At 53.7% G+C, this 23,690-nt stretch overlaps 1 protein-coding gene across 1 annotated transcript; it reads left to right on the forward strand.

Annotated features, from left to right (window-relative positions):
• Nucleotides 1–1,280: 1,280 nt before the first annotated feature.
• On the forward strand, nt 1,281–20,668 carry GPR161 (G protein-coupled receptor 161; the record flags this gene model as incomplete). The annotated part of the gene is made up of 5 exons (XM_082832679.1): nt 1,281–1,669; nt 8,440–9,164; nt 14,814–14,918; nt 18,189–18,305; nt 20,403–20,668. Exons 1-5 carry the CDS (start codon nt 1,296–1,298, stop codon nt 20,666–20,668), a joined length of 1,587 nt encoding a protein of 528 aa, XP_082688805.1. The 5' UTR covers nt 1,281–1,295.
• Between the last annotated feature and the right edge of the window lie 3,022 nt (nt 20,669–23,690).

Genomic DNA, 23,690 nt, shown 5'->3' on the forward strand with positions numbered 1-23,690 from the left:
CCTTTCCGGTGTATTCTCTTTGCTGGGAACAAGAGCAGGTGGGGAAAGTGATCTGTGGGATTTTTTTGGCTGATTCAAGTAGATGAAACTTTTGGAGAAACATTCGTCTGTAGGATTGAATGTTAAAATGTGTCAACCTTGAGTTTTCAGCAAGATCCGGAGCCAGCGTCCCAAGAGCAGGGACTGCCCCTTGTTGAGAACGGTGTTTGTGGGCAAAGACCTCAAACTGTGCCGCCTCTTACCCATTTATCATTAGTGTCAGCTCCTTGCCCTCCCTCACCGTGGCTGATGAGAGCGGTAGTGATGCCTCAGTATGAACTGTGCTTGTTTAAACCCTGCTTAGGGATCTCAGAATGATTCCTATGCTAATCTTATTGTCCAACTTGAATGGGCACATGAATCAACGGGGGACGGCATTAACGTGCAGGTTCTGATTCAGCAGTTCAGAGGTGGGCGTGAGATTCTGCATCTCTAGTAAGCGCCGGGTGATACTGATGCTGCTGGTTCCGGGTCCACCCTGCATTGCAGGAGTCAAAAGCAGCAGTCCGCCTAGCCCAGGTGGACTGAATCAGAATCACCTGCCCTGTGGTTGTCTAAAATGCAGACTCCTAGGCTGTACTTCTGTTCTCTGGGACCAGACATCTCTAGGGATGGAGCCCAAGAATCAGCTCTTTGAGCTGGTACTGCAGGTGATTCTTAGGTACATTAAAGGTTTTGAACCACTGGTCCTGGGGAGAATGGATAGGGTGGTTTAGACTCAAGGAGCGGGAGTGGACTTCCCTGGTGGCTCAGTGGTTGAGAGCTCACCTGCCAATGCAGGGGACACGGGTTCGAGCCCTGGTCTGGGAAGATCCCACATGCCACAGAGCAACTAAGCCCGTGTGCCACAACTACTGAACCTGCGCTCTGGAGCCTGCGAGCCACAACTACTGAAGCCCGTGTGCCTAGAGTCTGTGCTCCGCAACAAGAGAGGCCCCCGCTCGCTGCAACTAGAGAAAGCCCGCATGCAGCAACGAAGACCCAACACAGCCAAAAGTTAAATAAATAAATAAATAGATAGATTGGGGGAACACATCGTTCACAGGGACACAGTGAGTCGCATAGAAAGTCGGTTGTAGAAAGCTGGCCACTTCTGTAGAGCTTGCGTGGAGACGACTGGCTGGGTGACCTGGGGCCTCTGCAGCTCTTCTGTAAAGTGCGCAGGCTGTGGATTGCTGACTGCTCTCCTGTCTCTGGGTCTTGTCTTTCCAGTTGTCCAGCATGCTCTGCCCACCCCCCGCCGAGGCGCACTGACCATGAGCTTCAACTCCTCCCTCAGCCACAGGAAGGAGCTGAGTAACCTCACCGAGGAGGACGGTGGCCGAGGGGGCGTCGTCGTCACCGAGTTCATCGCCATTGTCGTCATCACCATTTTCGTCTGCCTGGGCAACCTGGTCATCGTGGTCACCTTGTACAGGAAGTCCTACCTCCTCACCCTCAGCAACAAGTTCGTCTTCAGCCTGACGCTGTCCAACTTCCTGCTGTCCGTGCTGGTGCTGCCTTTCGTGGCAACCAGCTCCGTTCGGAGGGAATGGATCTTCGGTGTGGTCTGGTGCAACTTCTCGGCCCTCCTCTACCTGCTCATCAGCTCGGCCAGCATGCTCACCCTCGGGGTCATCGCCGTCGACCGGTAAGCTTGCATCACACTCAGAGAATCGAAGGGTTTAGGAGTGTGGGTGAAGGGGGAACCTGAGAGATCATGTGGGCTATGCCCTCCGAGCTGCCTCAGTTCCTCAGGAGGGTGTCATGTCTGTGCTGGGGAGGGTGAGAAAGCAGAGTTCTGCCTCTTCTTCTATCCCCTCAACCAGAGCACCTCTGATTTTATCTGGTCTAGATTGCATGTAGTTGGGGACTTCCCTGGTGGTCTAGTGGTTAAGACTCTGCGCTTCCAGCTGCAGGGGACGTGGGTTCGATCCCTGGTCAGGGAACTAAGATGCCACATTCTGTGCAGCGTGGCCAAAAAATGAGAAAAACAAATTAGAAAGAAAAGTTCTATTAACTTCTGCTTCTCAGTTGATAGTTGAGAAACAGAAGCTGAGGAAGGTGACGTGGCAGAGGAGGTATCAGATCCAGGTCTTCCCCAAAGTGCTGCCTGCTCTCTGTTGCTTTGGGTTGGGCCAGAGCTGCACCGGGGCAGCCCAAAGAGGAAATACTCTCTATCCTCCACAGTGCAAGGGCCTGAACATCAGCTCAGTCCTGGATGGAAGGAGAGCAGGGGAAGGGAAGACAACGCAGGGAGTAAGATGGTGGCGCCTGGGAGAGGCAGTGTGTGCTTTAAAACATCTGGGCTGTCCCTTCTTGTGGCATAGCTGGCTCCAGCAAGGAATAGCACTGCTGACGCCCCTCAGCTCTATCTAGAAGGTTCTTCCAGATTCCTGCGTTAGGCTGTCAGATTTAGTTGTGAAAGTCCTGCAGGCTCTGACAGAGAGTTTCCGACCCCTGGAGGCTTCTTTATTAGGATTTTGCCAATGGTCACTTCATTCATCCCAGGCAAGGGTTCAACTGTACAAGGGCAGAGGGGGGAGATTCAGATTCTCTGTGATTTGTAGAATTGGGGAAGGAGTCAGGGAAAACACAGAGGGGTTCCCCAGGGCTGTCGTCACTGGGTGACACGAGTCCCCTGGCTCCCTTGGGATCGTCCATTTTTGAGCCGATGAGTGGTGGCTGGATGGTCTACCCAAGGTGCAGGCCTCCTCTAGGGCCGAGGCCAGAATCCTTTCAGCCCTCTGCACCTGAGGGGGGTTAGAGTGAAGGAAGCCATTGGTCAGAACTAATCAGGTGGCTTCTCCAAATATCTCCTTTCCCCCCAACAGAAGAAAATAATACCAAAAGTAGAAAGAGTACAATAAGAAATATCCATAATCCCACCCATCAGAAGCAATCACTGTTTACTTTTGTTTGTTTGTTTGTTTGTTTGTGGTACGCGGGCCTCTCACTGCTGTGGCCTCTCCCGTTGCGGAGCACAGGCTCCGGACGCGCAGGCTCAGCGGCCATGGCTCATGGGCCCAGCAGCTCCGCAGCATGTGGGATCCTCCCGGACCGGGGCACGAACCCGTGTCCCCTGCATCGGCAGGCGGACTCTCAACCACTGCGCCACCAAGGAAGCCCTACATTTTTTTAGTATACTTGCCTCCAGGGATTTTTGGCCGCATGCAGTAAATTTAGAAAATAGACTCAAGGCACATGTGGTTTTGTGACCTGCTTTTTCACTTAACAAGTGATTGTGAGCGTTTTTCCCACCTGCAGATATCCCTGGAGAACATGATTTTGAATGGTTACATGGTATTCCGTCCTCTGGATGGACTGTAGTTTATTTTTACAGTCCCCCGTTAGCTTACTGTTCTATATAGCACTTTGATGAAGATGTATGTTTGTGGAATTGTGTTTTCAGTCACAGGAAACACACTTTGAAGATTCTTGATGTGTAAAAGGCAGGCTCCCCTTCAGAAGCTTGTACAGGTTACTACTTCAGCAGCCATTCATCGGCGTCCTATCAAGACTGATAATAAGCACTGCAGACATAACTGGAAGTCTGTTGGCAGTAGGATGGGATGGGGGATCATTACTTTTGGGATATCCCGTCCTGGGTCCTGTGGAAGGTGGAGTGGGGGCCAACAGCTCAGGAGCAGAGCGGGGAAGTCGGTTTTTAGGTACATGCCTCTCGCAGAACTGTGTATACGTGGATGCTCAGTAAGTGGGGGCAGCTCTCGGAGGCCCTATACTGCTTACTTGGATCTGAGGTCTCGGTAAGCGAGAGTGCGATTTCCACCAGCAAGCATGACCGATTCTCAAATCACGCCATCAGAATGCATCAAACGAGAGAGCATTTGCCTCTTTCGACGCCTTGCTCTTTCACGCTGGGAATATCTGCTGGGTGTCTACTCTGTGAAAGGCCCTGTGCTACGTCCTCGGATGGTAGGATACAACATGAGCAGGACGCAGCCCTTGCCCAGCAGGAGTTCACAGCTTCATGGCAGAGGCTGACCCGTGGGTGCTGGTGTGAACACAAAGCAGAATTAAGCGCTATGACAGCTCCCGTGGCTGCTTCTGAGGGCGGGGCCTGCAACGCTCCGGGGAAAAGGTGGCATCTGAGCTAAGTCCTAACAGTGAATAGGATTGCAGGGGCCCTTCCGAATGAACAAGCCGCCTCCATTTATTCATTTGATAAACAGTTATGGAGCACCTAACGTATGCCTGGCCAGGTGATTGGTGCTGGGAACGCGCAGCTGAAGGAGATGAACAGACACGCTGAGGAATTCGCAGTGTTGGGGGGATAGACATGTGGCCAGGTAATTTTAGGACCATGTGGTGTGTACGCAGAGCCAGTGTGTTCAAGGTGCTGTGAGAACGCAGAGGAGGGAGCAAGGCCGGAAGTGGTGAAAAAGCATGGCGCATGGGACACAGCTGGAGACCGGGGGAAACAGCTGGTCACGGAAGAGGTGACGCACGTGAACAAATTGGCATCACCGGTCATCTCACTAGAGATTTAATCCAGGCACCCCAGACCCCACAGCCCGCGCCAGGGTCACCCAGTGACAGAGCCGTGAGTCGAGAAAGGGCTTCGGCCGCTCCCAGCGATGACAAGTCACCAAGGTCTGGTTGTCTCTGGAAAATAGATCATTTCCTCCTGCGAGTGTAGCAAGATGGATTTGGCCATCACAGTGCTTTGCGCAGATCTTTGACTATAAGGTATAGACTGCTGTAGAATTTGGTGTCTTCAAATATTTTCATGGCAGGTGCGATTAATTTTTTTATTATTGGTCATTCGTGTGGCTAAAAATACAAATTGACTGGACCAGCGAATCGATCATGTTCATATAAATGATCACCATCTGACCAGGATTTCAAACACCCCTTCCCCTGTCCCCATGAATTTTAGGGAATTAAATTTTCTTGATATTAGTGATTTTGAAGGTTACATATTTGCCTTCTGTGTTGGAAACCTAAAGATGCAGCTGTGTGTGTGTATGTGTGTGTGTGTGTGTGAGAGAGAGAGAGAGAAAGAGAGAGAGAATGAGAAAGAGAGGGAGAAGCAGAGACAGAGGGAGGTGGAGGGGATGGGTAGGAAGGAAGGGAGAGTGAGAGGGAGGGAAACAGGCGAGAGGAGGCAGTAATAAAAGATAAGTGAGGAGAGAGGAGAGAAGAATAAGAGAATGGGGGTGGGAGGAAGAGATGGGAACATCGGTAAGAAAGTGGCAGAAAACAAGGGCGGGGGGCTAGTCACCTGCCGGGCACTGCACTATGCCGTTAACAAATGTTTATCCCAGCTAATCCTCACAACGACCCTATCAGTCCTCATTTTGCAGAAGAGCCTAGCGAGGTTTTGCAAACTCGCCCAAGTCCACATGGCTGGTAAGTAACTCGCCCAGTTTCTGAGATGCTAAAGGCTTTGGTTTTAGGGTTCTTTTGGCTAAATGTACATACATTGCAATGCTCAGATCTACACCTTTATCAAGATATACACATGCCAACATCTGTCCACAAAAAGAATTTTTTTACTGGGTTTCATAGATTCGAAACTTCATTTTTTAAACTTAAGCCTCATTTAGGCCTAGTTGCAGGTTCAAAGGAAGATATAGAACAAAAGCAACTCCCTATTCCCTGCAGGTTAATACAGGCCAAAACGGAGGGGTTTTCCTTTGTTTTCCGTACTCTTAGCTGTCTTCTGAAGCGCTCCATCTTTTCTCCAACAACTCATTTTTAGACACGGGCCCAAGTACCACCCTTGGTCCCCAAAGAGCCTTTTGTGATGTCACGTGTAACTTTAAAGTGGTAATGTCCGTAGGGGCTCCAATGCTTAGCTCTCCTGCCACGAAATCACCCACTTAGATAACGACCCCTGTATTTACTTTTTTTTTTTTTTGCGATACGCGGGCCTCTCACCGTTGTGGCCTCTCCCATGCGGAGCACAGGCTCTGGACACGCAGGCTCAGCGGCCATGGCTCACGGGTCCAGCTGCTCCGCGGCATGTGGGATCTTCCCGGACCGGGGCACGAACCCGTGTCCCCTGCATCGGCAGGCGGACTCTCAACCACTGCGTCACCAGGGAAGCCCCATCGTAATGGTTGAACGTGGCTGGTCAGAGGAGATGGGGACAGCTGATGTTCCCCAGGCCTGGCTTCCCACACCTACCTGTACACTCACCCCTGAAGTGTTGCCTGAGGTCAGAGGGCCTGCACGCGTTTTAAATGGGCAGAGGAAAGTAGAAATATCCGCCTTGTTTCTTTTTAAAGGTGGAGAAAACCTTCCTGGAAGTGCCCCCAGTCCCACCCCAGCAAACTCCCCTCACATTTCATTTGCCAGATGATGTCACACAGGTCAGTGCCTCAGCTGGTCACCTGGCAAGGGAGGGGATACCACCAGCATGGCCTGATTCGTCCCCTGGTGCTTAGAAGGGCCCAGCGTCCCCTGTGGTCACAGCAGTTTTGCAGGAGCAAGATAGGGATTCTGTCTTCAGGAAGGAAGGGGGAAAGGTCAGTGCACAGTGTCCCAGCTCTGTCCCCGCTGCCATCTGAAGGGAGGCCCCATCCAGCCCTTTCCCCCAACTCGAGCCCATTCTGTCCTTGGAGCAGATCCATGCCAGACGTTCTGTGATTCCCATCTTCCTGGTGAAGGAACTGAAGCTCTGAGAGCTTAGCTCAGCTACCCAAGGTCACACAGCTAGTGGACAGCAGAGTCGCCATCTGAACCCAGGGATCGCCAACTCCAAAGGCATGCTTCTTTCACGGGGCTGCACGGCCTTTGCAAGATGCGAACCCAGATGTCAGCAGAAGACAGGAATTGCTTTACCCCAGGCTCTGTGCAGGGGTTCTGTAATCCATACCATAATCGCGGTGGTTTCCTCCCATCAGGCTCCACGCTCAGAAACACTCCTTCCAGGCTAGACCTTGGTGGGGCCTCGAGGCTTGAGACCAGCAGTCCCCGTCTTGCCTCTGATTTGGAAGGCCTTTCATACAGGGACCCCTCCATGAGAGCCTGCCCCAGGCAGCAGGTGGTAATTCAGGCCATGGCCCCCGTCCCTGAGCTCTAGTGCCCAGGGGTGACTCAGGAAGGTCCTGGTGGAGCAGGTGGTTCACAGGTGGTGTGTGAGGCTCATAGCCATAGTCATCTCCTAAGGTTCCGCCTGTAGCAGGCAGCCTCAGTGTGGTCACCCCTGTCCCGCCACACGTTGCCCTCCTGCAGAAGCTCCATCATTAAAGAACATTTCCTTTGGATAAAACGTCCGGGTGGGGAGGCTGGTGGTTTACTTTCAACCCCGTGGTCTAAATCCTCCCACCCACTCCAGTTAAAGGGTCAGAGCTCAGCTGGCTGGCAAGGCTCTGCCCGCCCCGGCCCCCTGGCTCCTTTTCTCCCCGCGCACCATCACCCCGCGCCGGCCTGGTTGAGCTACAGGCAGCTTCCTCATTGAGCCGGTGCTCAGGTACATCTCCGCATCTCGCCAAGGCTGGCGTTCTGCCTCAGCTGTTCCTGGCCAGTGCCTCTGTTCGTTCAAGACCTGAGTCTGTGTGCCATCTGGTCCAGGAAGTCCGCCCTGACCCTGCAGTCTGGATCCGAGGCCCCGTCAATAGGAATCAGTAGCTCTCCAGGCCTCTCTCCTTCTTCACAGAGCTGAGGGGTTGGGAACCACCCCTGGTCTGTGGACTCCGGAACAAGACGGTGTGCAGGGAATTGCTGGCATGTGCGCTGGGGACTGTAGAGTCAGGTGTCGTGGGGTTTTATCTTGTTTCTTCCCCTTCCTTATCTAGAGCAGATTATTTATCCTTTCTCTGCTGTTAAGATGAGGATAATGATAATGCCAGTCACTCGAAAGACTTCTTGCGAGGATTAAATATCCCCTTTCTGCTCCAGAGCCTTGTACCCTGCTTATGTGTCTGTCTCCCCCTGCACCTTCTTACCTGTATTCCCGGTGCATAGCACAGTGCTTGGCATGTGGCAGGCCTTCAGTAAACGTTCACTGAATGAATGTACCCCATAATCCTTAGCCGTTCTTCTGGTTTCTGAGGTCCCTCTGAAAACAGCTCTAAAAGGTTTACTGTCAGAAACACAGAAGGGATCTGGCTCGATGCACGATCCCTTAGAACTCTTGGAGATGCCTGAAGACTAGCCACACCCCCAAATGTGAGTGGGCTCTGGAAACAGGGCCGCCTGAGCTCTGTGTTCTTCCTGGTGTCCAGCCGTTCTCCGATGAAGAGTTGCACGGAGCTGGGTCACATGGCCAGGCTGTGACTTGTCCGGGAACGGTTGAGAGGAGGTGCTCCTTTTAGAAGCATTCACCCCGTGGCCGTGTTGCATGAGAGAAATCCAACAGAGCTCGCCACCTCGGAGAGCAGTGGGTGCCCCTCCTGGTGTGTCTTCTCTATGTTTAGTCCTCTCCCTCACCTGCCTCCATTCTTTTTCCAGCTACTATGCGGTCCTGTACCCCATGGTGTACCCCATGAAGATCACAGGTAATCGAGCCGTGGTGGCGCTCGCCTACATCTGGCTTCACTCCCTCATCGGCTGCCTGCCACCTCTGTTCGGTTGGTCATCGGTGGAGTTTGACGAGTTCAAGTGGATGTGTGTGGCCGCGTGGCACCGGGAGCCTGGCTACACCGCCTTCTGGCAGATCTGGTGTGCCCTGTTCCCCTTCCTGGTCATGCTGGTGTGCTATGGCTTCATCTTCCGCGTGGCCAGGGTCAAGGCACGCAAGGTGCACTGTGGCACCGTGGTCCTTGTGGAGGAGGACGCGCACAGGAACGGGAGGAAGAACTCCAGCACCTCCACCTCTTCCTCCGGCAGTAGGAAGAACGCCTTTCAGGGCGTGGTCTATTCGGCCAACCAGTGCAAAGCGCTCATCACCATCCTGGTGGTCATTGGGGCCTTCATGGTCACTTGGGGCCCCTACATGGTCGTCATCACCTCTGAGGCCCTCTGGGGGAAGAACTATGTCTCCCCAACCCTGGAGACCTGGGCCACTTGGCTGTCCTTTACCAGTGCCGTCTGCCACCCGCTGATCTATGGACTCTGGAACAAGACGGTTCGCAAGGAACTACTGGGCATGTGCTTTGGGGATCGGTATTACCGGGAACCGTTTGTGCAGCGGCAGAGGACTTCCAGGCTCTTCAGCATTTCCAACAGGATCACAGGTAACTTGGGAACTTGTCAGGCGGGTGTAGCCTGTGGTCCTGCAGGCGCTCGGGCAGGTTGATGGGCGAGGTCTCAGACTGACTGCTGCTTCAGGGCTTAAAACACAGGTTTCCTTTGGGGAAAGAACATCCCAGAGTGTCCACTGTGATTCCCAAGCAGATTTCCTGAGCTCGGCAGTTCAAGGCAGGGTACACCAGAGTTCAGAAATCCGTGTTCTGTGACCCCAGCCATGGCCCGCTGGCCTGGAGAGTAGATCTAGATAGATCTATCTAGAGAAAAAAGAACCCAAGCATTGGACCAGGCTGCCTTCACCTGTCAGTGTTCCTTGAAGGCAGGGTCCTCTTTAAAGCACTTCCTGCCCTCCTCAGCTACTCCTCCTGGACATACTCCGTCTTGGGCCTTTCCTCCCGGGTCGGTGGTTTCCTCGTATTGTCGCTAATAATTCAGGACGTGTCGATGGCGGACCTCCACTCTCTCATTGAAGTGTCACTATCTGGTGTGTTACAGCTGCTCCTCCATTTGGTAATTGATTTCGGAGCTCACAGTTTCCGGACATGATCCCATCCCCTTTGATGAGACCCAGAGGAATTACTCTAGTGGGGGATAGATTTTTTTTTTTTAAACCTTTTTCTTTCGAGATAATTTTAGACTCAGCGAAGTGTTGGGAAAACAGTACAGAGAATACCCATCCACCCAACTTCTCCTAGTGCTACCATCTTGCCTAACCGTAGCACAGCTATCAAGCCTAAGACATCGCCAGGGGGGCAGCGCTATTAACAACTACAGACTTGACTCGGATTTCACCCATTTTCCCATTGATGTCCTTTTTCTGTTCCAGGATCCAGTCCGGGATCCCACGTTGTATTCAGTTGTCACATCTCCTTTGTCTTCTTCAGTCTTTGACAAAGTCTTTTTTTTTTTTTTTCCTTGTCTTCCATGACTTGACACTTTTTGTAGAGTCCTGATCGGGGATCTTGTAGAAGGCCCCTCAATTTGCATGTAGCTCATGTGTTCTCAGGGTCACAATGAGGTAATACCTTTTTGGCAGGCAAGGCCGGGCGGGGGATGTGCTCTTCCTAATGAGCGTGCCAGGGGTACATATGTCAGTAGGTCTTCTCACTAGCTAGTTCTTACCCTGATCTCTCGGTTGATGTCTTAGCTTGGGCTGCTACAACAAACTACCGTAGACTGCATGGCTTAAACCACAGACATTCATTTTTTCACGGTTCAGGAGGCTGGAAGTCTGAGGTCAGGGTGGCAACATGGTTGGGTTCTGGTGAGGACCCTCTTGCAGCCTGTCCTTTTGCTGTGTCCTCCCATGGCGGAGGGCTGGGGAGAGGGACAGGAGAGAGCAAGCTCTCTGGTCTCTTCTTATAAGCACCCCACCCTCATGACCTCTTCTAAACCTCAGTACCTTCCCAAGGACCCATCACATTGAGGGTTAGGGCTTCAGTGTATGAATTTGGTGGCAAGTACTTTCAGTCCCTACAGTTAAGATGGCGTCTGCCAAGTTGCCCCACTGTAAATTCACTGTTTTTTCCATTGTCATTGATAAGTACAACATAGCAGATATTTTGAGGCTCCCACTGTTTGTAGCATGCACTCGTGGATCTTGTCCCTGCAGTTATGACTGTGCTGTTTGAGGGAGACTGTCATCTGGACAGGCTGTTGGAAGAGAGACTCTGAGGGCACTTATCAGACCATATTCAAGGAAAGCTCCAGTTCAGACTGCAGTTCTAGTCTCTTGCCAGATGACTTTGGGCAACTCATGCTGCTCGAGATAATTTTTCCTCCTCAGGAAATAGGTCTTCCACCTACCCTCTCAAGAGAGTGGAAAGAAATAGCAACTCTTAATTATCATGAATATTCAGTGGTAGTGATGATAGGAGTCTTTTCCATGTGGCAATTAAACAAACCAATGTCCCTGATTTATCTCAGGGACTGATGGAGTGTTCCTTCTTGAGAGAGGAAGGAATTCTGGGACTTTTAATTTTGACTATAGGAGAAAAAAATCTCTCAGGACCCCAGTATTTTAATTCCTGAAATGCCCACCCCCTGCCACTGGCAAGACCATGATTCCAAGTGTGACTTGTGAGCCAGGAGGAGTACATTCAGGGTTTGGTTTCATTTCACTGATGAACTTACTTGTTCAGATTTTGTAAAATCACTTACCTTCTAGGCAAAAAAATAAAAATTAAAAAACATTAAATGTTTTCGATTCCAATGAAGTTAAGAATGAGGAAGGGAAAAAAATGAGGAAGGAGAATGGAGGAGGAGAGGGTAGATAGAACAGAAAGAAACATCTGCTTTGGGGGCCAAGATTTTCCACGCAAGCCACTTGAGATTATCCTGGAAGAGCGTGTGAGGCCGTGAGAACAGGCGGAAAACACCCGCTGTGGTTGGGTTGGCAAGTCCAAGGCGGTGAGCAGTCTCCTCACTGAGGGCAAAGCAGTCTTGTGGGATGTGTTTGGGCCGAAGAGCAGGTGGGATGATGGGTTCTGAGTTGCCGGCCTTCCCCTCGAATGGGAGCTGGGGGCATCCCTGCTGTCTCTTCCCGGGACGTCCTGACATCAGGAGGTGGGCAACAGCGTCAGCAGGAGTCTTGGAAAAAGAGCAGAATGCAGTGCCCACCCCAGCTCCGCGCTCTGCTCCAGCCACGCCAGGAATGCCCACAGCCTTTCTGGTCAGGAGGGAGAGCTCTGCCTTCCACCTGGCATCCCCGGTAAGAAGGATGGTAAGATTTGTTCCAAAGCCAGCAAGGAAAGGCTCGGAGGCCCTGTCTCGGTTTTGTTCCTCTCCGTTTGCATAGGCATCTGCAAAGTTTTCTCCAGAGGATTCAGTACAGGGAATTATAAACTTTCCTAACCGTGCTTGTGAGCACAGGTGCAGTGAAGTGGCATTCCACAGACACCTGGCGCTTTCCTGCTGACTCCGGGAGGCCAGGAGTTTTACACATGCAGTCATGTTTATTTCATACATAGATTTCAGCCATAATCCGTGGATTTTGGTCTTCTCATTCTGTTAGCCCCAACCTGAAGAAGCGCAGCAGCTTAGGTTTCCCCTGGGTGCCGGCTGTCACCGGACCACCACAATACGTTCTGCTTGTGAGTCTCATTAGCAGGTTCCCATGGGGCTCCCCTAGGAACTGAGATCTCTGGCCTCCCTGGGCTTTGCCGGGCAGGGCCACTGCATGGTGGGTAGGTCAGCCCTGGAGTGGACCTTGATTCCAGTGCTGAAACGTGAGCTAAATGCTTACGTTTGGTCTTGGGAGGCCAGACGACACCTCCAAAGCTGACAGGCGGCTACAGGTGATCGGAGCAAAGAAGGGGCCTTCAGGAGAAAGGGCCACGGGCTTCTCCAACAGCTCTGCCACTCGCCAACCCAGTTGGGGTGGACAGCCCAGACATCAGCCCAACCCAGGCTTCGAGGGAGGCCTGGGCATGGTGGGAGGCCAGCCTCTCCAAATGCTGCCCTCGTGTGATGCTCGAAGCTCCTGGAACCGGGAATAGAGCCTTCCCAGCTGTCTTCTGCAGGGAGGGACGCTGACTCCCATTTGCTCGGAGGAAATGCCCCACCTCAGGGCCCTTGCGAGGTCTGGGCTGGAGGGAAGGAAGGAGACCCTGGGGCCTTTGAATTTTCCTGCCTTGCTTTTACCAAGTTCCCTTCCTGGCGCCACCTAGAGGTCTTCTGGTTACTTCAAAGTGCCAATGTCACCCCAGAATTGCACTCTGTTCTTTTTGCCGCTCAAAGGCACTCATGGCTCTTCTGGCCACTCCAGGCTTCTGATCCGATCCCTGTGCCTGTCGTTTTGTGCCTTTTTCTTTCTTTCTTTTTAAAAAAAATTTTGTGAAAGGGGGTGGATTGGGCCCAGCCCAGTAGATGTGTTGTTGTTTCATGTGAAAAAACTCAGGGTAGCTGAGTCTACTCTCCAGGGGTAAAATGCTGGATAAACAGAATAGAGGGTTGCCGCCCGGCTGCCCTGTGTCCACATCTCTTAGCCGAGCCGCATTGGTCTGGCTCCAGTGATTTCTCCCACTGGTAGAGACCAGGACTTGTGCCTGGCTTTCACTGCAGCCTCAGAGATGGCGTCCAGAACCCACTGTGGCCTCAGCCGTCCTGGGTGGCAGTGGATGTTCCCCCGGCGATCCACCCCTCCGCAGGCCGGGCTTCCAGCTGAGACATAGTCATATTCTGAGGCCAGGACCCTGGAGGTGGCTGATCATGTTTGGGCTCTTCTCTGGCCCCAGACCTCCACACCGACCCCCAGGAGAGGGGAAGGCTCCTTGCAAAAGTGCTTTCCCCACAGGCCATGACAGGGAGCTTCTGAGAGCAGCGTGCTCTGACTGCACGGGTTCAGCCCCCATCATTTCCTCCGTGGCTCTGAAGGAGAAAGGAGGGCATGTGTGTCATGTTGCTTTGTCCCCTCAGAAGAATTAGGATGAAGGTACAGGGTGGAGGTGTCTCTTCTCTGTAGGTTTGCTGGGGGGGAACGCTGGTGGTCCTTCATGGCAGGTAGGTAGGTCTTCCTCGTGAGATCGGAGGAGTTTGACTTTTCTGTGCTTTTTTTTAATTGCTAAGAGTGCCTTTTTTGTTAACTCCATGGTCTTTATGGCCACCAGCTCTTCTGTTCATGGAGTCATTATTTTCTCAATTTTCTAAGGACACCCAATTAGAATTCTGTTTGTTTTCTGAAGCTCCCTGCATCGTCTCTCGAGACATCCTTTTTTCTCCCTTCTCTCCCTCCTCCCTTCCTTTTTTATTTCCCCATTTCTGCTAGTGCCTTTCCTTAAGTATCTGGTGATCTCCACCGTCCCTCACGGTTAGTAAGTCGGCCCAGGAAAGCCAGCGGGAAGCCCTGGGCGGTGGTGGGACTGGGCCGTCTCACGGGGCGCCCAGATCTTGGGGTCTGTGGGGCTTTTCTCTCTGGCTGGCTGGATTTCCCTGGGGACGGGGTCTCTGGTCTTCTGCCCAGGGTGGGGCTCCCACTGGTAACTATGTAGCTTCTCATTGTTCCCTCGGTTTTTGCCACGTTGCCATGTGCCTGGTGTCGCTAAGGCCAGAGTCCCCCAGTTCACTCTGTCCACTCTCCTGCCAACATGGGGAACGGGAGCCTGGACCCCGAACTGGGAACAGCAGTGGAGGGGACCCACTGCTTCCTGTAGAGACTTTCCATCAAGCCCCACCTGCCTGCAGAGACTCCGGGCCTCCAGTTCCTGAGCTTCTGGGGGCCTCCTTCCAGGCCTCCCCCTCTGCCAGCCTCAGCTCTTTCCTGGGCTAGTTTCACTGCCCACTTCCCACCTTCCAACTTACAAACATCCTCTTCATTTGGGGGTTTCGGCCTCTTCAAAAAACATCCCACGATCTTCTCCCACGACCCTTCACCTCGTTTTCTCTCCCACCTGCCTTGTTGGTGTTTGACGTTTGTCACAGGCGCTTCCCCTCTGGGGGGACCCAGTGAATCCTGTCACAGACTCCCCGGGATAGGAACAAGGGACGAAGTGAAGGAAGGGCGGCTAAGAGCTTCGTGTCCTCAGTGCGTGGAGAGCACGCTTTGCGAGGAGGACAGAGCGGACAGGGGAGCGGAGGCGAGGCCCCTGGGGGCTGGGTGGGCCGTGGATGGTGCAGTCAGTGCCGACCTTGCCTTGCAGACCTGGGCCTGTCCCCACACCTCACGGCACTCATGGCAGGCGGGCAGCCCCTGGGTAACAGCAGCAGCACGGGGGACACCGGCTTCAGCTGCTCTCAGGACTCAGGTAAGCCCCTCACCTGTCGCGCTTCCCCAGTGCCTGCCGGGTGGGAGCTGGTGGGGAGAGGGATGTCTCCCAGGGTGTGGAGGGGCGAGAGGCAAGGGTCTGGGTGTCCAGTCACGGCTCTTCAGCATCTCTGTGCCCCAGTTTCCTCCTCTCTACAGTGGGGATCTCAGCTCCTGTTCTCTCTGCCATGCAGGGTTGTTGTGAGATTCAAATTAAGTGAAAGCCTTTGAAAAGTTAAAATGCTAAATGATTGTCATTTGTTACTCGAATTATAATAACCATCGTCCAGTGCAGGCGCCGGAGTCAACCTGCTTGGTTTTCAGTCTCGAATTGACTTTTTTTTTTTTTTTTTTTTGCGGTACGCGGGCCTCTCACTGTTGTGGCCTCTCCCGTTGCGGAGCACAGGCTCTGGACGCGCAGGCTCAGCGGCCATGGCTCACGGGTCCAGCCGCTCCGCGGCATGTGGGATCCTCCCGGACCGGGGCACGGACCCGCGTCCCCTGCATCGGCAGGCGGACTCTCAACCACTGCGCCACCAGGGAAGCCCTCGAATTGACTTTTAAGAGCTGTGTTATCTCAGACAAGCTGCTCAGTCTGTTTCTAAACCTTCGCGTTTCTCCATTTGTGAGCTGGGGCAGCCGTCCCTCTATCAAGGGCAGCTCCAACCAGGTCGGATACCTTGTCACCATCATTAGATGCCCTGCGACATGCCTATGGGGAACTCGGTCTCCCCAAAGAAACACATCTCCAACAGCATTCTCCAGACCCTCCCTGTAGCTGCGGCCCAGGGGATGGTGCCGCCCAGGACTCCTCCCCCCAGCGGCAGGCTCTGAGATGTCACAGTCTGCTGCCGGCGCTCTGGGGACCCAAGTGCCACACCCCGTGCTTGCCAGTTCATGACTGGATGAGAGGCTCGTGGGCAGAGGCCGTCGGTGTCCCTACGTCAGTCATTCATGGAGCTGACGAAGCACCCCGTCCCGGGGCTGCTGTCTGTCCGTGTTCTGGGCGTGAAGGGAGGGTGCTAAATCCTGGCCCTCGACAGCAGGCTGTCTGTGGGCATTTCCCTCCCTGCTCTTGCATCTCTCCTGCCGGGGCCTTTGGAAAAGTCCTCTCTGCCTTGACCTGTGTTTCTTGGCCTGAGCCTGTGTCACGGAATTCCGGGGGGACCGGCCGTGGGCAGGGACCCAGCCCAGGCCTCCTGTCGTGGAGCATTTCCCCGCAGGCAGAACGTTCCCTGAGGATGTTCTCCCACTGGCAGCCCGGAGGCTTGAACCACTGGTAGCACCGGCCCTTGTAGGCCCGAGTCCCTGCTGTGACTTGAAGGACGGGAGGGTCTCTGTCTCTCCTTGGGCTCTCTCCCTCTTCTCAGACAACCAGCAGGAATCCAGAGGCAGAATGACATTCATTCATTTAACAGATATTTACTTGCCAGGCCCTTGCTTTGAGCAGACACTGCGCTAGGTTCCGGAGATGTAGTGGTAAACTGCCCTCATGGGGCTTTCCGTCTAGTGGGAAAGACGGCCATCCCATGCGCTTTAAATGGGTGAATTGTGTGGGATGCAAATTATACCTCAATAATTCTGCTTTTAGTAAGGGTTATAAGGGTGATGAGAGCTATGGAAGGGGAAGCCGAGTGCTGTGAGGACACGTAACGGAGTCGTATGTGCCCCCTGTTGGGGGAGAACTTGTCGGCGGGGAGGGCGGTGTTTGAAAAGCTTCTCTGAGGAAGTGATGTGAAAACCTGAAGAGTGAATAGGAGGTGACCAGGCAAAAAGGAGTAAGGGGACAGTGTCGTAAGCCAGCGGTCCCCAACCTTTTGGGCACCAGGGACCGGTTTCGTGGAAGACAATTTTTCCACGGACCAGGGAGGGCGTGGTTCAGGCAGTGATGCCAGCGATGGGGGAGCCGCAGGTGAAGTTTCGCTCGCGTGCCCACCATTCACCTCCTGCTGTGCGGCCCGGTTCCTAAGAGGCCGCAGCCCGGTACCGATCCGCGGCCCGGGGCTTGGGGACCCCTGTTGTAGGCAGAAGGAAGAGCATGGGCTTTGGGGGTCACACAGACCGGAGTGTGAGCTTCAGCCCCGCTGTTTATTAGCCGTGTCCTCACGAGTGATGACTTTCATCGATGAGGCACCTGTTGTGCGCCAGGCAGTGTGTCACATCTTCACACGTCTCAACTCAAAATCCTCCCAACAACTCTATGAGGTAGAGAGAATTACGACCCCCATTTTGTAGACATGGAAGGATGCTGAGGGACTAAATATCCTGCCTGTGATCGTAGATCTGTCCAACTTGGGAAGCTGTGTGCTTAACCACCATGTTGTGAAGTCCGCTAGAGGAACACGCCTTTTCAGCTTGCTCTGCAAAAACACATGAAGGGGGCTTCCCTGGTGGCGCAGTGGTTGAGAGTCCGCCTGCCGATGCAGGGGACATGGGTTCGTGCCCCGGTCCGGGAAGATCCCACATGCCGCGGAGCGGCTGGGCCCGTGAGCCGTGGCCGCTGAGCCTGCGCGTCCGGAGCCTGTGCTCCGCAACGGGAGAGACCACAACAGTGAGAGGCCCGCGTACCGCAAAAAAAAAAAAAAAAAAAAACACATATGAGGAGCTCCCAGCTCCCCTTTCTTCCTAATTTCCTGAGCACCAAGGTCTTGAAGGACTGATAGCTGGAGACTAAGACAGAACAAGACTGGTCCCCCCGCCCCGCCCCTGCCTGCCCACCTGCCCAGCTCTCTCTCATAGGACTTCCTTCCTTTCTGCCTTTTCCCCACTTTTTGGGGGGCATATTTCTCAATCCCTTTTTGGCCCCCAAAGAACTTTACATGTTCAGGTTTGAAATGTTTATTTAGCACAGCATACTTTAACTAGAATGATAGAAATTCACACTGTAAGAAGAATCACTGTGAACACAAAGCCCCTTTAACAGGGCCCCCTCCTCCGCTCAGCCCGACTGCCCTTCCCCATTCCAGGTCTGGCAGACTCGTCACTTGTGAGTCTGCTCGCTGTGGCGGGTAGCCCGTCCGCCTGGATAACGCTGCTGTATTTTTGGTGTGTCTGAAGCAGCCCCAGTGGCTGGCTGCAAACTCCCTGAAATGGGACGAGAGACAGTGTGTGTCCTGGGCAAGTGCTGCAGGGGACTTGGTTGCACATGATTGTGGGTTTGAATAAATGAAAAGGGTGAGAGGGACGCAAGGGGTGTGAGCGAGGGCGAGAAAGGTGGCGAGAAGGACTTGGTATTGCCTGTTGTAGGCGCACAATCGGCCCTTGGTTTTAGGAACGGATGTCATGCTGCTCGAAGACTTCACGTCTGATGACAACCCTCCCTCCCACACTTGCCCACCCAAGAGGAGGAGCTCAGTGACGTTCGAAGATGAAGTGGAACAAATCAAAGGTGGGTTTCTGTGACTGACGGCTTCAGGGAAACGGGGGAAGGGAAAGGATCTTAGGAAAGCTCCTTGGCCCAGCCTGCTCCCATCCCCAGCACACCAGGGCTCCCGCCTTTGCCCAGCCCCATGTCACTCCCGGCCTGCCAGTCTCACTTGAGTCCTTAGGCTTCCAACTCTCGGAGCGAGCAGCATCTAAGGCTGGGCGAGCGCACACACACACACACACACACACACACACACGCACGCACGCACGCACGCACACGCACACTCTTCCCATCTCCTCCCTCAGGAAGTTGCCCGACTGGATACAGCAGTTTTGAGCCCTCCGCGGTTTCTTTCCTTTCTGGATGATGTGTGGTTAGGAGTCTGAACCTGCCCTCTTTGAGCCTCGGCTTCCTCCCGTGGAAAATGGAAGTCGTTGCCCAGTGAGTGCGCCGACTTCCCCGGAGGCAAAGGCCGCCGTCTCGATTGGCCTGTTGCCTCTGGAGCTGATGGGGGCGCTGGGATCCTGTGAGAGGAATGAGTTCTGCTGTCATCCAGTCCCTATGTTTTTCTGCTCCAGTTGTTCTGAATTCAACCCTCAGCGCTCTCGGTGCCTCTGGAACTTGGGGTCTAGTTTCCCATCCAGATATGCTGATTAGAAGAGTGACAAAGGAGCCATCCAGGCTGCCCGCAGAGGGAAGAATCTCTTTTTTTCTGAATCCCACCCGGTGGTGAGGACAGCCACCGACATGGCCGGATGTGGATGTGGTGGAAGAGTCCAGGGACTTTAAGATATAAACTCTTCAGAGATGCTGAGTACCAAAATAAATATGGGCCGGGGCAGAGCTTTAGGTTCATAATTCGTCCTGTCTCTTCCGCCACCCCCTCCCTGATTCCAGGTGAATGGAGGGGTGGTCATGGGCGTCTAGGAGGCAGATATCAACTCGTCTGCTTTACGGGCAGAGTGGATGCAAGAACAGAGCTTGGATTAGCAGCTTCATGGGCTCTATAATATGTTACTCCCGTGTTAAAAAAAAAATGGATTGAAGCCCTCTGCAATCCACCCAGCCTGCATAGGGCCAAGCCTGCCCCATCCAGCCTACGTGTTGGGGGCTGGCAGTTCCAAAGGCGCCTTCTCTGCACGCAGGGCAGGGAGCAGGCACGTGTGTAAGACCATGTCAGTCCTCCCGGGAGTGAGTGGCAGGGCAGAGGTCCTCCCCTCTTTCCCTCCTGGAGAATGGGGTGGAAGTTGCCTACTCTAGACAACGTGAGGTGTAGGGGATACGCCGTTCCTCCCAAAATGTCAGGAGAGAAACAGGCAGTGAGGTTAATAGTCATAAGGCCATGGATGTGAAATTGAAGGGCCCCCTCCCTCCCTCTCTCCCTCCCTCCCTCCCTCCCTCCCTCCCTCCCTCCCTCTCTCCCCTCCCTCCCTCCCTCTCCTTCCCTCCCTCCCTCCCTCTCTCCCTCCCTCCCTCCCTCCCTCCCTCCCTCACTCCCTCCCTCCCTCCTTCCCTCCTTCCCTCCCTCCCTCCCTCCTCCCTCCCTCCTGTGCACTTTAGGTGTCAGGAGTCCTAATCCTGGGGGAAGGGGCACCTGAACCTTCAATGTCCTTCCAGTCCTGAGGTTCTCCATGGCTTTGGGGAATCTCTGAGCGAGGGTGGAGAGGACAGAGACCACATTCAGGTTTGTGGAAGTTTAGAGCCAAAGCTATTACACACTCCAGGGAGCTGAAAGACCGGAGAACTCTTTCAAAGATGTAAAAATTTGAATGTCATTAATAGAAAGTATTTATCAAGCCTTTTTCTATGAGCCAGACCTAGGCTAAAGCACCTTAGGAAGAGCTGTCTAATTATCACGGGAACCCCATGACGTAAGGGGTGTGCCACGATCTTCTCTTTACAGATGAGGTAACCGACATGAGATTAAACGCTTCTAAGATTTCCCAGATGGTAAGTAGGGGAGTCAAGGATTGTCACCTTACGGACTGTGACTCCAGAACCCACACCCTTAACCTCAGTTTGCTTCCGCTCCCAGGGGCAGTGAAGCAAGGGCAGGCCTATCCCGGGACAGCCACGGTCCTGGTCCCTCGCTAACCTTTGCTCTGCCTTCTCTCTCAGAAGCCGCCAAGAACCCTGTTCTTCACGTGAGAGCCGAAGTGCACAAGTCCTTGGACAGTTACGCAGCCAGCTTGGCCAAAGCCATAGAGGCTGAAGCCAAAGTCAACTTATTTGGGGAGGAGGCGCTGCCTGGGGTCTTGCTTGCGGCACGGACCGTCCCCGGGGTTGGCTTTGGGAGCCGCCGAGGCAGCAGAACTCTCGCGAGTCAGAGGCTGCAGCTGCAGAGCATCGAGGAGGGGAACGTTCTAGCCGCGGAGCAGACGTGAGGGTGGATGCCCTCAACACACACTGGTGTGCAGCCATCAGAAAAAACGCTGAACACAATGTCTGTAAGTGACTTCCGTGTCTCTGTGAGACCACACGTGGGCTTCCTTGAGGTCTCAGCGATGGGACCAGAGGCATCTAGAGTACAAAGCAGAGCCAACGGAGGTGTGGCTGAGACTTTGTGGGAGGTGGGCCGTAGAGGGGAACTAGAGACCACGGCTTAGAAGGAGACCGCCGCGTGGGTCACTTCCTCCTCTGCACATCCTGTGCCCTGGGGGTCCAGCCACGCACTGTCCCGGAGGCCTCGGGAGGCGAGCCCTTCCCAGGGCCCTTCGGAGGATGACGCTGCTTCTGGGTGGTTGATGTGGACCCTGCCGGGCCGTCAGTTTTACACTAAATGGTCCCCAGAGGAGAGCCCAGGAGCCGAGCTCCCCAGATCCAGGTGCTGCGCCCTGGGGTCCTGGTTATGACCTCGCCTCTGGTGGCGCCACCTGCTGGTGCTAGTAGGGACAGCTCACGGGCCGCTGGGCGGACGCAACAGGCCTGGGGCTGCTGTGGCTGAGGACGGGGCCGCCTCCCTAGTGACTGAGTCTTTGCTATTTCATAAGAAGGGAGAAACCACTGTAAAAGACAGGAGGAAGGAGCAGATACCAGATGTTTCATTTCTAGAATTAAAAAAAACAAAAAAATCCATTTGGTTAGGATGAAACCACGATCTTAACTGAGCCTGAAAGGGCCATGGGGCCAAGCGCTGCTGGGAACTAGAGATACTGTTATCGTTGGAGGGAATCCCCTTCACATAGGAAGACCTCATGGAATAGACTCGGCTTGTGATGTTTGATGGACTGTTTCGATTAGCTGGCCTCCAGGGAATACTCCCGTAGGCAGCAGCTACTCTTTCCCCGCCCTGAGCAGTGTAAGATGAGACAGACTTGAAGAAACGCTGGACCTGGCGTCAGCAACCTGCCTGCAGGCCCGGCTCCGCCGTGCCTTCCTCATGTCATTGGGACTCCCTGTCGCCTCTAGGCCATCTGGAAAATAAGATAAGGGAGTGAGGAGTTGGATTGAATGGTGGCCAGGATCATTTCTAACTCTGATCTTTGATGTTCTCTGAATTTTTAAGTTAGAAAAAAAAAAAAAGTGACCCATGGACCAACATTTGCACAGCTTTTGAGTGTGGTTTCTAGTGGGCACGTGAAGCACTGCTGCAAGCCCGGGTACGTGGGCTGATCCGATGTGTCTAGAGCACAGTTCTGACAGGATGCCAGCCGGCAAGACACGTAAATGGGGGCAGAGGCAGAAGTGGGCCACGCATTGTGACTTGTATGCTAGATCTCTCTCCCTTGGAGTTGGGATGGCAGTCACATGTGTGGGCTTGGAGCGGTGGCTGTGGTGACGTGAACCACCTGTGCCTGCCCTTCACCTTGGGTGATTAGGTCAGCCAAGTGCAGGCCTTTCCCCGCCTTCAGAATTCCGGGGGGTCAGCAGAGGGTACATTCTGAGGAGATCTACCTGCGTCTGCTATGAGGCAGCCATCCCAGAAAGGGAATCACTTTTGTGGCGTTCCATTGGGGTCTAGCTAGCTCTCAGTGAGGCAGTGTCTCTTTGCTGTGTGGCAGAGACCCAGTGGTTGGCTGGTCCCCTGGTCTGCAATTTACAGAAGACTTTTTGAGACCTGGGGGCTGCTGCCTTCATGGTGATCAAACTCATCAGCAACTCCTGTGGGTCAGCTGGGTGCCAGCCACGGGTCTGCATTCTGGATGGGAGTGGGAAGGATCAGAAGGTGGTTTCACCCTTGGGTTCTGCCGATGAGATGTGCAGATCAGTCAGACTCTGCTGTCACTACTGGGTGGCATTCCGAAACCTGAGGGCATTTTATGTTTTCTGCATGTATTTTTTCCTAGCACTTGTCCTTGTCTAGTTTCTAAAGGGACCATACGCCTGAGCTTCTAGTTCGCACCAAGGTGGAACAGGGCAGGGACCTTTACCTCTAGGTTGGAATAGCCCACGATGCCACCCCTCCCCCACCCCTTAGGGCATCTTGAGTGCCGCAAAGTGACTTGCAACCCAGGGGCTGGAGAGTGCTTTCCCCCGGACCGTACTTAGCTGGGCTCTAGGGAGAGAGTCCTGAGACATCTCCCGGCCTCCAAGTCCTCACTGGCTGATCCCAAACTAGCTTAGATACACGAGGATTTAATCTAAGCCAATCTAGCAGTACTGCACTTCCTGAAAGCATTCTGTGCGTTTCCTCTTTTCTACCGAGGTCCATTTATTTATTCATCTACCAGACACTGCACCTCCAGCGTGTGCAAGGCACCAAGCTAGGCTCTGTGAGTACTAACACTAAAGCGTTTTCACTCTAATATAGGGAGAGACCTGGGAGAGACTGAGGCTAGTAAATTGCAAAGTCCATGAATGATTATAGAAAGAACTGTGGGCCCCAGAGGCAGGTGAATATTTCCAATTAGAAGGAGTTAGGGGTAGCACCATGTAGGAGGTGACTGTTTGAGCCAAGCCTTGGAGGATGTCTGGCAGCTGGAACCATATTTTCCATATTCATGAATTCAGATTTTCCTTGATTCAGCCTAAGCGAGAGAAAGGAGAGCAAAAGGAGGTGGATGGGGGAGAGGGCGAGGACATAATCCCCACATGCTCTGACGTTTCTGAGAGGATTTTTGAGGACCCCTGTCCTTAGTGCAGAACCCCAACTGCCCCCGCTGAACCCAGGCCCATTATAATGCTTTATTCTGCTGTGCAGTGGCAGCCTGAGGACTTCCTGAGGGGGCCACGTGGACAGTGGCAGGTGGGACACTTGGCCACTTGTTCACGTCAAAACCTCAGTCCTGCATCTTCTGGTTTTGACAGGACCACGTTTAGGACTGTTGCCCATCTCTGCTTCTTTCATAGAGATTGCCACTTGACCGGGTCCCCCCCAGTGCTATACCCCAGATACCAGGTTTGGGGGCTAGTGTGACCCAGAAGGCACTGGAGTCCCACGCCACCGAGCGAGCACACACAGCTCAA

The sequence above is a fragment of the Leucopleurus acutus genome (assembly GCF_964270905.1).
Source record: "Leucopleurus acutus genome assembly, chromosome: 2".
NCBI lineage: Eukaryota > Metazoa > Chordata > Mammalia > Artiodactyla > Delphinidae > Leucopleurus > Leucopleurus acutus.